This window comes from Scardinius erythrophthalmus (assembly GCF_964197995.2).
Source record: "Scardinius erythrophthalmus genome assembly, chromosome: 16".
NCBI classification, from domain to species: domain Eukaryota; kingdom Metazoa; phylum Chordata; class Actinopteri; order Cypriniformes; family Leuciscidae; genus Scardinius; species Scardinius erythrophthalmus.
Genome location: NC_138236.1, coordinates 30,351,159 through 30,363,501, shown reverse-complemented (window position 1 = coordinate 30,363,501; position 12,343 = coordinate 30,351,159). Strand labels below are relative to the sequence as shown.

The following is a 12,343-nucleotide window of genomic DNA, read 5'->3' as shown; positions in this document are numbered from 1 at the left end:
GGTTCCAACGCACGGCCGCGAACCTTTATCATTGTGACTGCTCGATCCTTAAGCATTAGACGATCTGCAAATCCGTCGATCTGGGCTTTGTTTATAAAACAATCATCGTCGAAATGCAGGGAACAAACAGTCCTACACAACTCCGAAAAAACAATCTCCATCCACTGGTCCCTTAACGCTGGGTTCTTTGGGAATCTGTGCAGGGTTGTCTTGCCCTGGCAACCAAAAACCCACTTCTTTGGCGACATTGAGTTTCCTAAAGCCGAGCAGAGTGCTTTGATGGTGTACTGCTTTCGCTCTCTTGCACTGGTCTACGAGTGCACGCTCGCGCTGTTCCGGGAGAAGTGCCCTTAGGACCCATATAAGGAAATTCCGCCCCATCTGACGTCACACAGACCCATACCCGAAAAAAACTTTCCGAAACTTGTGACAAACCAGAAGGACAATTTTTGGCACAGAAATACTACTTCAAACGTACAATTTTTGTAATTTTTGAAACTTTGTCCATGTTTAGCATGGGAATCCAACTCTTTAACAGTGTAAAAAACTCAGTATGCATGAAATAGCATTTCACCCCCCCTTTAAAAAGAGAAGGCTTAGTCCACCAAAACTGTATTAGTCCACCAAAACTGTATTAGTCGGTAAGTCGCAGAATCAGAAGTTCTGATAAATCTCAGATAAGAGTTATACTCTTATTTACTTATTTACTCTTATTTACTTGTATTTGTGTAGAGACACAATAACAACAAAACGTTGTGCTTTTGTAAAATAAAGAAATAAAGAATACCAATAAAGAAACCAAACTTGCCTCCCAGACATGAGAAATATATCTATAGAAAGCTTGCTGCATTTCTCTCTAAAGGCGTTTAGTCTACTAATGGCTTAAATTAACTAGTACACTAGAAAAATCTTTAGTCGGGGGCAGTTCTAAATCTAACTACTGGCTCATTTCCACTGAGCGGTACGGTACAGTACAATACGTCAATATTTCCATTTCCATTGTTTGTGAATAGTACCAAAATCCCGAACTGTACCACTTTTTTGGGACGCTTCCATTGGGGTACTAGCACAGTAGCCCAGTACCTAAGGGTGGAGCTAGACTCACTGCAGAACGTTGATTGGTTGACAGAGAATCGTTACTTGCACATGCTTTTTCAGCTGTGTTTTTGTGAACAAGAACAAGATCTGCTGTCCTCCATTGTTGTTTACTGTGTCGCTTTCTTCTTCTCGTGAGAATGACGTTGATCGCTACACCATGTCTATCAAGTAAGGGTACTGTTGGCGGTTCAAATGCAAGCCGGATCAGGGTTTACCGTCCAGAATCATACTGTACCGCTCGGTGGAAATGAGCATAAAATGTTCTTGCAATTCCTAAGTGTTGCCCACTTAAATGTTGGAACATTCATTGATCTGCATGGGATGGAAGCAATCATAAAAACAGCTTACTCCATGGCTGACAGGTCCATGTCTACTTCCTCTCCATTCATTAGAGGGATTTTCTTCTTCTTGTTCCTGGCAGAGAGAAAATGTAAGAGGATATATATATAAAAAAAAATAATAATAAAAAAATGAAGATAATGACCGATATTCATTATCGAAGATTTTTTAAAACAACACCAATAACCTGCTATTATATATAGGCATATACTCTGATTAGATTTAAGCATGATCTTTGTTCTGGAAGCAAGTCCTACCTTCTGCTTTTGGAGTGGCAGGGAATGTCATGTTTGAGACTGTTCTCCTCTATCTGCAATGTGTGGTTAAATGACCCATCCAATTCCTGCACTGTCACTTTAATAGGGCCCTGATGAAAATCAAAAGCATACACATGATGACCACTTGTAAGACCATTTTTGTGCTTTCACTACCTGTTTGAAACACTTTCTTTTATCCATCTATACATTCTCTCACACAATTTTCCTTATGGTATTCTCTCTGGAGTCACTCACCACATATTTCTGTGTGCCAGACGAAGTGTAGTCCTGACGGATTTCTAGTTCCAAAACATTTCTTTTCCTGTTGAAGGCAAAACTTCCAAAGAATTTCACCACCCCACTCTGGTCTCTGAGGTTGATGAGTCAACGGTAATAATATATTGAAGAACTATAATACTTAAGAACTTGAGCTCAACATTTTTAAAGTTAAAATCAACTGAAACATTTGTGTTTTCACAGAGATGAATTTGCCAGGGAACATCACCAAATGTTGTGCTGTTCGTGGATGCGAGTGGCACATCACTATAAAAGCAAATAAAACTTATAATCAATGAGCCAGGTATGGAATGTTTCAGCCATGGAATAAAAAATAAAAATTGTAATTGCAACTTTTTATTTCTCACAATTGGGAGTGTATATCCCGCAATTCTGACTTTAAACAATGTTACTGTACAAATACAGGTTTTTACAAAGTTTTATAAAATGATAAACCTCACATTTTGAGTTAAAATTATAACTGGTTAAATTTATATTCTGATGAGAATGCAAATTTGCTTATTTTTGATCCATAGGTTAATGTGTGTGTACCGCTTTGTCCATATTTTTTACAGTCTATGGTGTGTACGCTGCATACAAATATGGGCTGATGCATTTACTGTGAAATGTGCAGCACTCAAATGTATTTAAATCATCGCCCTTTGAAGTTTAATATTCACAATAAGCCATGTCGCAATTCCTGTTATTCTGTCCCCATATTTAATACCTCTGGAGAAATTAAGACTTTTCTTATGCCATATAAGATATTAATGGCTTTTAATGGCCTTTATTAACTAAATTTAAGATTTTTTTACCCACAGGGACCCTGATGAGCTACTCCTGACAACAGGACAAATTGATAAGGAAAGAGTAACCTTTTTTGGAACGTTTGTTTTGATGAATCCACTTCAGACAGCAGATTCACATCTCTGACATTAACCAATCATAACAGTGGTCATTTACTGACAAGTCTTAAAGGAGCTAAAACTGTTTTGATGGCAGAATGCAGCAACTGCCCAATCAGAATTAAGTATTCTTAGGAGCCACAAAAGAAATCAAGAAACATAACTTCCACAATCCACATAAAGGCTGAGCATTTGAAGGATACACCCATTGTTTGATGAGGGGTCCGATGTCCTTCCCTGAGACGTTGGAAATGGATTTGAGGAATCCAGAGGTGGATACCAGCATCTGGCTCCACATGTGAGACTGATATTTCTGGGATGAGGCTGTGCTGGCCAGACTCAAGAGCTTGTTAAACACCTGAAGAGAGATTTGATTGCCTTAGACTGAACAGTTAATAAATCAGCCACAAGGACAATGATAATTTTATATAAAGAATTAGTTGTAAATCAGTTTGAGTGGGTGGTCTAAAACTGAGGATTTGAGAGGAACCTATTCAAGATTTAACCACAATGAAATATAACACTTCCTTTCTTAAATGTGTCAGTTCCTCTACCTGTAACATGAACTCCATGCTAATTCGGTTTTCGATGAGCCTCATGACCAGGTGGGCTTTGCACTGGAACATCTTGTAATATTCCCAGGACAATGTGTGGGGGTGTTTGATGGAAAAGTGCAGGTGGGGTGTTGGACTGAAAGGAAAAAAGACACAACTTTCTCACTCTGTGTGAAACAACATCTTTTGTGCAAGTTTGGATGAGTGTGTATAATTACAATGATAGAGGTGATGTTATTACTTGTCTTTTTCTTTTCCACCAGAGAAGGTGGGATGTAGCAGGACTCCACCCATCTTTAGCTCATACTCCACGATCTTGTCCAGTTCCTGAAGGTTAAGAGAGTAACAGACAAACAGTTCAGCATTTAAAAAGTAGATGTTTAGGCAATATCTCTCCTTTGACGACCACTGTACTTTATACCTCCTTAATCCAGTGACGATACTCATTGACTCCAAATGTTTTCTTCAGGTAGAGGCCATAAATGTATCCTGAAATTCCCTTCAAAACCCACTCATCAGACCTGCAATTCAAAATACACATTGTATATAAAATACACCGTCATTCCGATTTTTTATAGTAATAAATATAATTTAGTTCAGTCAGAGAACAGACACTACAATTAAAAACTGAACGTGTCTGCTCAATTCAACATGAGCGTCGCAGGAGTCAGATTTCACCTCACTTTGCCCATTTAAAATGCACACAGCCGCATGAGCATTCATAACGTAGTATTCACATTCATAAGTGAGGTGCAAAAGAGGGAAAAAAAAATGTTTTATTTATTTATAATGAAGTAGCACATTCCATATCCAGGCCTTTGACCTCTTTATTGGATGAACAGATACTTAAAGAATGAGATGTAAGGCTAGATTTAAACTTGTGGCACACATTTTCAAGGAAAGCTTAATAATCCCACTGTCATTAGGATATATATATTTTTTTTTTATAAAAATAATAAAAAAAAAAAGAAAAAACAATCTGACATATTGATTTAAATCTAGGCCCTATATCCTAAAAAAACAACAACAACAGTATATCCAAAATAATAAAATCATCCAAGACACATTTCACTTTGCAACTGCTATGACATCACTCTAAACCCAACACTGTCTTCAATTACAGGGTTAAACAGCATCAAACACTATCATTAATTGCAGGCAGGCGACTGTTCTCCATTTCAAAGCAACTTCAGTTCTCCAGCTGGGGCTTGTACAAGCTCAAAACAATAAATAAATAAATAAATAAATAAATAAAGTCTGCTATAGAAACCTCCCCATCTGATTTTGATTTTAGACACTTACCACACAAGGGAGTTTATTGTAAGTAGTAATCAAAGCTTTGGACAAAGAACTAGAGCATGGGACCAAATGGACTCATAATCTCTCGGGGACACACACATACACATACACACAGAGTACTTCAGTTAGAAAGCCAGCACGATGGAAGAAACCATCTTTATGATGCAGAACAGAAAAACAGAGAGGGATCTACCAAACTTGACAATGAAACAATGAAAGACAAAAAAGTAGTCCAAAACTAGAGCAGTGAAAAGGAAAAGTGAAATCGGGCTAAAGGAGACTCTGTGATGATCATACTTCCTTCATAGGTAATTTCTACATCAAAGACCTAACATATTTTTAACAAAATAAGCACAGTCTGACATAACTATTTTGTCAGATTTTTTTAAAGCAATAGTACACATATTACAAGCTCAAGTAACCTTTGGGTTAAATGTTTTGCTCAGGGACAATGGTAATGTTCATAGACCATGTGGAGTTTGAATATAAAGCCAGGGACCAAAATTAACCCCTTTAAAGAAAAAGATCGCCGATAGCCCCAGATTATTGTTGTTCAACATTCACTGCACTTTAAAACATCACACTCTTACTTGATCAGGACAAACTAAGTATCATTAGAAATATTTAAGACTCCAGCTTCGATATTTGACCACCGTTTATGATAAAACTAGGTTGCAGTGACAATTTCTTAATTTATGTCAGGAGTGCAAAATCTATCTGTAATTTTTGATATTTTGAACAGAATGACATGCATATGAATTCTGTCACGTCTGCTCCGGTTTATTTGTGTTCACATAGATGCACTAGACCGCGTTCGTTAAGGCTCTTAGTCCAATAGTGCGCATATTTGGAAAAATATTGATTTATTCTCACATTTGCAAAATATTTCGTCATACAAAATATAATTTCTATGCATTTCCCACTGACTTATGTAACCTGAAGAGCTGAATGAGCATTCAGAGCGAGCTCTGTCTCTCCTGCTCCAGGTTTGCATCAGTTATGATTCCTAGTGCTCATTTGGCCAAGAGCTGTCAATCATCTTGCATGACCATATTCTATTTAATATATATATTAAAAACCTGCCAAATAATCCAATTGTCATAAGGATTTAAAATAAATAAATAAAATAAATTAATTAATAAAAAATATTACAAAGAGAAAAACAATAAACCTGGCTTGGCAGAATCAAATGCTTACTGAAACAAAAAACAATCTGCCATGTAACCAGGAGTTACTCGTTCAATAAATACTGGATATCTTGCAAGCTCAAAGTACCTTCCTGCAACCTTCATGTATGAAAGGTATATACTATTCTATATAACAAAAAGGCAACAAACATTAAACTACTATGGTTTCCCCATTCCTACCTACTTACCAGGACATCCTAGAGATGAAGCAACCAAAAAACTGCTGGGCCAGAGCATAAGCCAGAAAGCGCCTGGTCATAGGTGTCTGGTCTATGATCATACCACTGTGCAGGAGGTTGGTACTGAGAAGAACAAAGAAAAACACAGACACAAAATCAAACAGTGCATCAAATCACATTGTAGCTTCTGTTAAAGCTACAATATGTAAGCATTTTGTAATAAAATAACCAAAAATCACTTGCACAGTGTGATATATTTACTGCAGTTGTGTACTTACAATATCCCAAAAGTTCCCAAAGATTTTTAATTTCAGAGAAATTCCTATTTTAAATTAAAGCTGCAAGCAGAATTTACCGAGGTTCAAGCGTTTTAGGCCTTTAAGCACACATGCGTAAAAAGATATTAAGTTTTATTTAGTAAGCACGTGAACACTTAGAAAACTTAGGAAACCAAAAGTAATTTATAAAAGATCATATAAGAGATTCAGTCAATAATCATTCTGTACAGACGTAAATAATGTATGTTGGATTGATGTTTATAAGGAAGTTCATCCTGATAATACATTTTCAGCATTTTAAAGATTATTTTACCCTTTGGTGGACAAACATGCACCTATGAAAAAAAATGTACAGTGAAGAATGTTAGGGCACCATGGATTGTTAATGAGTTGAAAAACATTATGTTTGAGAGAGATGTGGCAAAGGGTACAGCAAACAGAACTGGGAACAAAGAGGATTCCTTCTAAACTCACTTTAAAGGTCCCATTGCATGAAAATTTCACTTTATGAGGTTTTTTAACCTTAATATGAGTTTCCCTAGCCTGCATATGGTCCCCCAGTGGCTAGACGTTTTGATGGGTGTAAACCAAGCCCTGGGTATTTTTGAGAAAATGAAAGCTCAGACGGGCGAATCTAGAAATCTTCCCCTTAAGTCGTCATAAGGGGAAAGGTTACCTCCCCTTTCTCTTCTTTGCCCGCAAAAAGAATTTGGCCCGCCCATGAGAAAATGAGCTGCACGAGCGCGATATTGGTTTTTCCTCAAGAGACATTATGGCTTGCAAACAAGCGAAGCATGGCAGTTGCTCAGTGTTTGGATGTACAAATGAACACAACAGTATTTTTTTTAGTTCCTTCATCCAAGCCTCTGAAGAGGGTTATGTGAATTTCTGATGTGTAATTGTTCAAGTTCAGACAGATAATCTTTCTCTTAAAGTCATTCTGTACTGTTTATGCATCAGTAAATCAAGCCAGTGACTAAACGATCAACTTCACGTCATTTCTCTTAGTAGGATGAAAATAATCTTACTTAAACTGTGATTAATATACAGAAAGCAATCAACGAACAATCCCTTTCCAATCGCCCAAGCTGTCAATCACACAGCGTGAGTTTATCTGGACACTTGCCAAAACTCGTTATGAAATCAATGACGCTGTTACACTGCACAACGAAGCTCTTACTTTACTTACCTCATGTTTGCATTGGTGAAATCATTAGTGAGAGTGCAGAAACTGCGTTGCAATGATAAGATCTTCATTCACGCGATCAACAGGCTGTCATCTGCTCAATGCTCATCACTGCAACCTTTTATGTGATGGGAATAGATCTTAATACTTAAACTTCTCACGATAAGTTAATCCTGATAGCTGTAATAGTAAAAACGTATAAAAGCTGTAATAGTAAAAGTTTTCGAGAGAGTTCCACATGTAATGCTAGATATTTCATATGCAAGCATGTCAGCCAATCACAGCAGTGGGCGTTTACACTGAAGTCTCACAGCAGACACGCCCCTTCAAACAGAGTGTTCAAATCAGAGGCTAAAATCAGGCAAGGAAATATGCCTTTTATTTCTAAATTATAACAACTTTTGATCTAAAAACATACTAACATTATAAGGGCACCCCAGGAAACATTCTAAAATAATAAAACAATCCATGCAATGGGACCTTTAAACTGTAATATAAGGGCTAATATAATAAGAATGCACTGGTGAAGGATTGTCTCTCTGCTTTGTTTAATAAGAAATATTTTTGTGTCTAGAATTCCTAATGTGGAATGGAATCCTAAAGAGGAATGAAAATATGGAATGATTTGTCATTGATATTACACATTTTTTAACAAGAAAAATTTGTTTGAAAAAAATATTTAAAGGAACATTTAATGGCACAATAATATATAGTAAATTGTTGATTTTGATATTTGGAATGAATGTTGGGTTAGTATGTTTCATTGACTTGACTTTTTAATGTTGTTGATTAAATGTAGTTCTGTATTTTTTTACTTGTTGGGACCCCAGGAAGAGTAGCCACTGCCTAGGTAGTGGCTAATGGGGATCCAAATAAACAAATAAACTTAGATCATAGATGGAAAACACAATATACAGCCAATTTACTAAGGAAAAATATGCTTATTAAAGTTTTTTTGACAGTTACAGCACCACGTCTTGCCTGATCTCCACCACTTTTATTAGGTGTCCTCAAAGTGTGCCCATACATATGTGTGTCAAATTTGTTGTAAATATCTCATTTCGTTTTTAAGTTTAGACACTTATATACTTATTACTTAATACTTGTGAGCATAAAAATGATCCATTGGTGACACTGATTGGATTTTTTTTTGTCAGTACCTAACATAATTTTGACATTTGGGCGTTATTGTTTAGCTACTGACCTATGTTTTCAAATTTCCTGTGGTGTTTTTGTCTCGATCTGACTAAAAGTTTCGAAGATAATTGCAAGTTTTTAAGCGCTACATGACACAGTTACACAAACCATAAGGCGAAACCTGGCATGTTTGGTATCGTTGGACTCGAGAAGGATTCAGGAGTCTAAGGAGGTCACTCCTGTGAAAAACGCTGGCTCGAAACTTTTAAGGCTCCTTCAGGCATTGTGCCGATGACTCATACTGAGTTTTTTGAGATATGGCAATGTTCTCATAGACTATCATGGCACCCTGGACAAAGGGTGGCATGGACAAATTGGCATTGCATGCCAATTTTCATCGGACTAATAGTTGGGTGCGGTTATAGCCATTTTCATGATTTTTTTCCCTGTTATAGTGCCACCAAGTGGCCAATCGTTGCGATTTGTTTTTCATGTGACCTCAGACCTCATGTCAGGCCTATCGGGTGACGTTGTAAGCTGTGTGAGTACTACCAGCCCTCGAAGTTTCAAGTCTCTACGACTTACGGTTCGGTCTGCCAGGTCAGTTTTAGATGGAGAATGCTGCATCATGGGAAAATTAACAATAACAATAGGGTTTCAGCACTACATGCTTGAACCCCTAATAATGGCTCGTCCCTGACTCCCTGTTCACTTGACGCCTGTCAATGACGTAATTAGGGCTGAACGATTAATCGCAATTTACATGTAATCACACTTAAATCGAGATGGCTTATCGCGATTTTAAAATCTCAAAGGCTGCGATTATTTTTTATGCGCATCTCGTCATTGATGTACGGCTCTGTAAACGCTGCTCCATCTGAAAGCACTGTGAGTTTGAGTCATTTATAACGTGCATTTGAAAAAACAACACGCGTCAAACATCTTTCCAAAACATGAGAAGCATTTATGAACCTCTTGTCCAACAACAGACAACATTTAATAACATGCATTTACTCCAAACTCACTTCATAATGACAGTTGAGCATCCTTCCGTGAGATGATGTGCCTTCTTACACAGAATAAGTCGTGTATTTATAAGTCATGTTTAATCAAAGCGTTTCAATCTTCTGTTTATTCAGCTACAGCGATAGGGATTTCCTGGAACGATGCACATTATTGTACTTCTGCGGCGGGGCATATTCATCGTGTTTGCATGAGAGCGCCCTCTGGCGTTCAAATGGGGCAGTATTTACTACCAATCAGCCGCACTCCACTGACAAGCTGCGCATAAAAAAAAAAATCGCAGCCTATTCCAAGTCGCAAACGGTTTTATTGCGATTAATCGTGCAGCCCTAGACGTAATATCCGCGTTATCCCTGGTTTCCACTCATACTGCCATTGTAACCATGGCGACAGCAGTTGTTTCGTTCAAACATTATGGACCATGGCAAGCAGACTTTGGGAAAAAAGGAGAACTAAAACGAAGATCAATATCAGCGTGGCATTTTCGAGATGCCGAGAGCTCCACGTCCATGACAAACTTCGACTTGACAGAGCTTTACGAGTCACGAATTGACGCTCTTGCACGTAGCCTACTTGATTAGACAGGTGAGCAAATGTAAATAAAACTAATCAGTAGCTATGTTTCCATCAACTTGTCAATCGAATTATCTGAAGTTCGGTAAAAAAAATCATGCGAATTAAGCTGCTGAAAGTGTGTTTCCATAAAACGGCTTTAAAGCGAATAAAAACCTGTGCGTAATGACGTCACATGCTGTTTTGCGATCAAATTGGTATATCGAATTGATTTGAGACATTTTAAGGTGTTTCCATTCATTTTCGCACTGAATCGCACAACATTCAAGCAAACATTTGCGAACAAAGTTTTGCAAGACAAAATCAATAGGCCTATTGCACAAGTTGTAATGGTGCAGAGTCCTGCACGGGTCCATTTTTTGAGACCGCCCCGCCCGTACGCGCAAAGTTCAGCAGATCTGACCCGTGCCCGCAATAAATCGCACACAAGCTAAAATCATTCAATTTAAAGTGCTTTATTTTTATCTCGCACCTCTCTCAACATCACCATAGCCTCATGAATGGGCTAATGAGCGCTAAAGTGCGCTTTGTTTTGGGCCATTCAAGTAGCCCAGGCTACCTCCAGTTCACGCGCGGGCGCCTCTCCGTGTCCTGATTATATTGCCTGAGATTTAGCTCTTTATTAAATCCAGGAAAAATGGTTGATTAAACATTGATTAAAATTAAGATACAATTAATACGAAACGAAATTCACTTTAAAGAAAGTCTTTCTACAAAAACAAACTTAATAAAGTGGTCAAAATCATGTCTGCCCACTCCATTTGTCTCCCGATATTCGGGATCATCTTATCTTATTCATGCTTTTTTCACTTTTCATATAATCAACATTAAAAACAAAAACAAAAAAAACTAAATCGTTTTTTAATGACAGGGCTACAACACATGGGTTTATTAGCCTGCCCTACAATCATTGAATATTATTTTGCTAGATTGACGGGTTTTTATTTAAAAGAAAGAGCGTAGCCTACGTTTGTAGGCCTATAATAGGCTATGGGCAATTTATATATACAATAGGCCTACTAAAATATAATTAATATTATTTTATTGCATTTGTATTAGTTGTTTGAAGAGTAAAAAAAAAAAAATCGGTCGATCTTAACGGAAGTTTACAACCGGCCATTCGGTCGGACTAAAAGGGGGAAAAAAATTTATTGGGTCGGTCCTAAATTGACAGGATCGGTCGGGTAACGGCAAAGAATATTTTTAAGGATGCCCAAAACACAATATTTGCAGTGTGTAATGGCAATTTAGACAAACAAATATTGCACATATTTTTCATCCGCTACCCGCCCGCAAGGAGTTCATTATCCACCCACATCCCCGCCTGTGAATTTTAGGAATGTCACAATCCATCCGTTTTAGCCACTTTTATGCGGGAACCCAACCCATTGCAGGACTCTAGGTGCTTATGTGACAGCTGATAGCGACATTATTTGACTGTTATGGCATTTCTTAGATTTTTGCTATAATAGCCGTTTTATTTTTCTGTTAAATCTCGTCTCCTCGTTTGTCCACGTTGTTGACACCGCCACACTGGCCATGTGTGCAAACCAGACAGTATATAATGGGTGCAAACTGGGCGGAAATGAACTAAAACCTTTTCTTTTGTGGTGGGTTGTACCCATAAAATGACCTAAAACTTAATCGCAATCCATTATTTATTCGGCAAATAACGTTTCCATCAGCGTTTATCGCATAAACCGTATATCGATCAAGATGAAATCCGATCAGACCGACCGTATTTCATTTTAGTCATTTAGACATTTTTTTCCATAAGGCATTTTTCATTCGATATCACATAATTCGGATAAAAACGTGGTGATGGAAACATAGCTACTGTTATATAGCTCAACATGATGAAATGTTAGAATATTATCAGCAGTATGTTATTCTAATGTTGATCTAGCTTACTGTTAGTCTCATACAAACAAACTAACACATAGAATAACATTATAACTTTCAACACACTCAAATGCTGTTTAGTGTGATAGTGTAGCCCAAGTGAAACAGCGCTGCGTTAATTCAGCACTTGCTGTAGTTCGGTAGAATGAA

At 37.5% G+C, this 12,343-nt stretch overlaps 1 protein-coding gene across 2 annotated transcripts in view; it reads right to left on the bottom strand.

Moving 5' to 3' along the window:
• The window catches only part of taf2 (TAF2 RNA polymerase II, TATA box binding protein (TBP)-associated factor), an 86,471-nt gene that overhangs the window by 51,324 nt on the left and 22,804 nt on the right, over positions 1 to 12,343 (bottom strand). For both annotated transcript variants that reach the window (XM_081389078.1, XM_081389079.1), the window contains exons 8-15: positions 6,104 to 6,217; positions 3,851 to 3,950; positions 3,671 to 3,756; positions 3,430 to 3,565; positions 3,079 to 3,233; positions 1,950 to 2,064; positions 1,695 to 1,804; positions 1,447 to 1,512 (exon numbers count right to left, since the gene is read on the bottom strand). In XM_081389078.1, the coding sequence (XP_081245204.1) occupies positions 1,447 to 1,512; positions 1,695 to 1,804; positions 1,950 to 2,064; positions 3,079 to 3,233; positions 3,430 to 3,565; positions 3,671 to 3,756; positions 3,851 to 3,950; positions 6,104 to 6,217 (882 nt within the window). The remainder of the gene's footprint in view (positions 1 to 1,446; positions 1,513 to 1,694; positions 1,805 to 1,949; positions 2,065 to 3,078; positions 3,234 to 3,429; positions 3,566 to 3,670; positions 3,757 to 3,850; positions 3,951 to 6,103; positions 6,218 to 12,343) is intronic.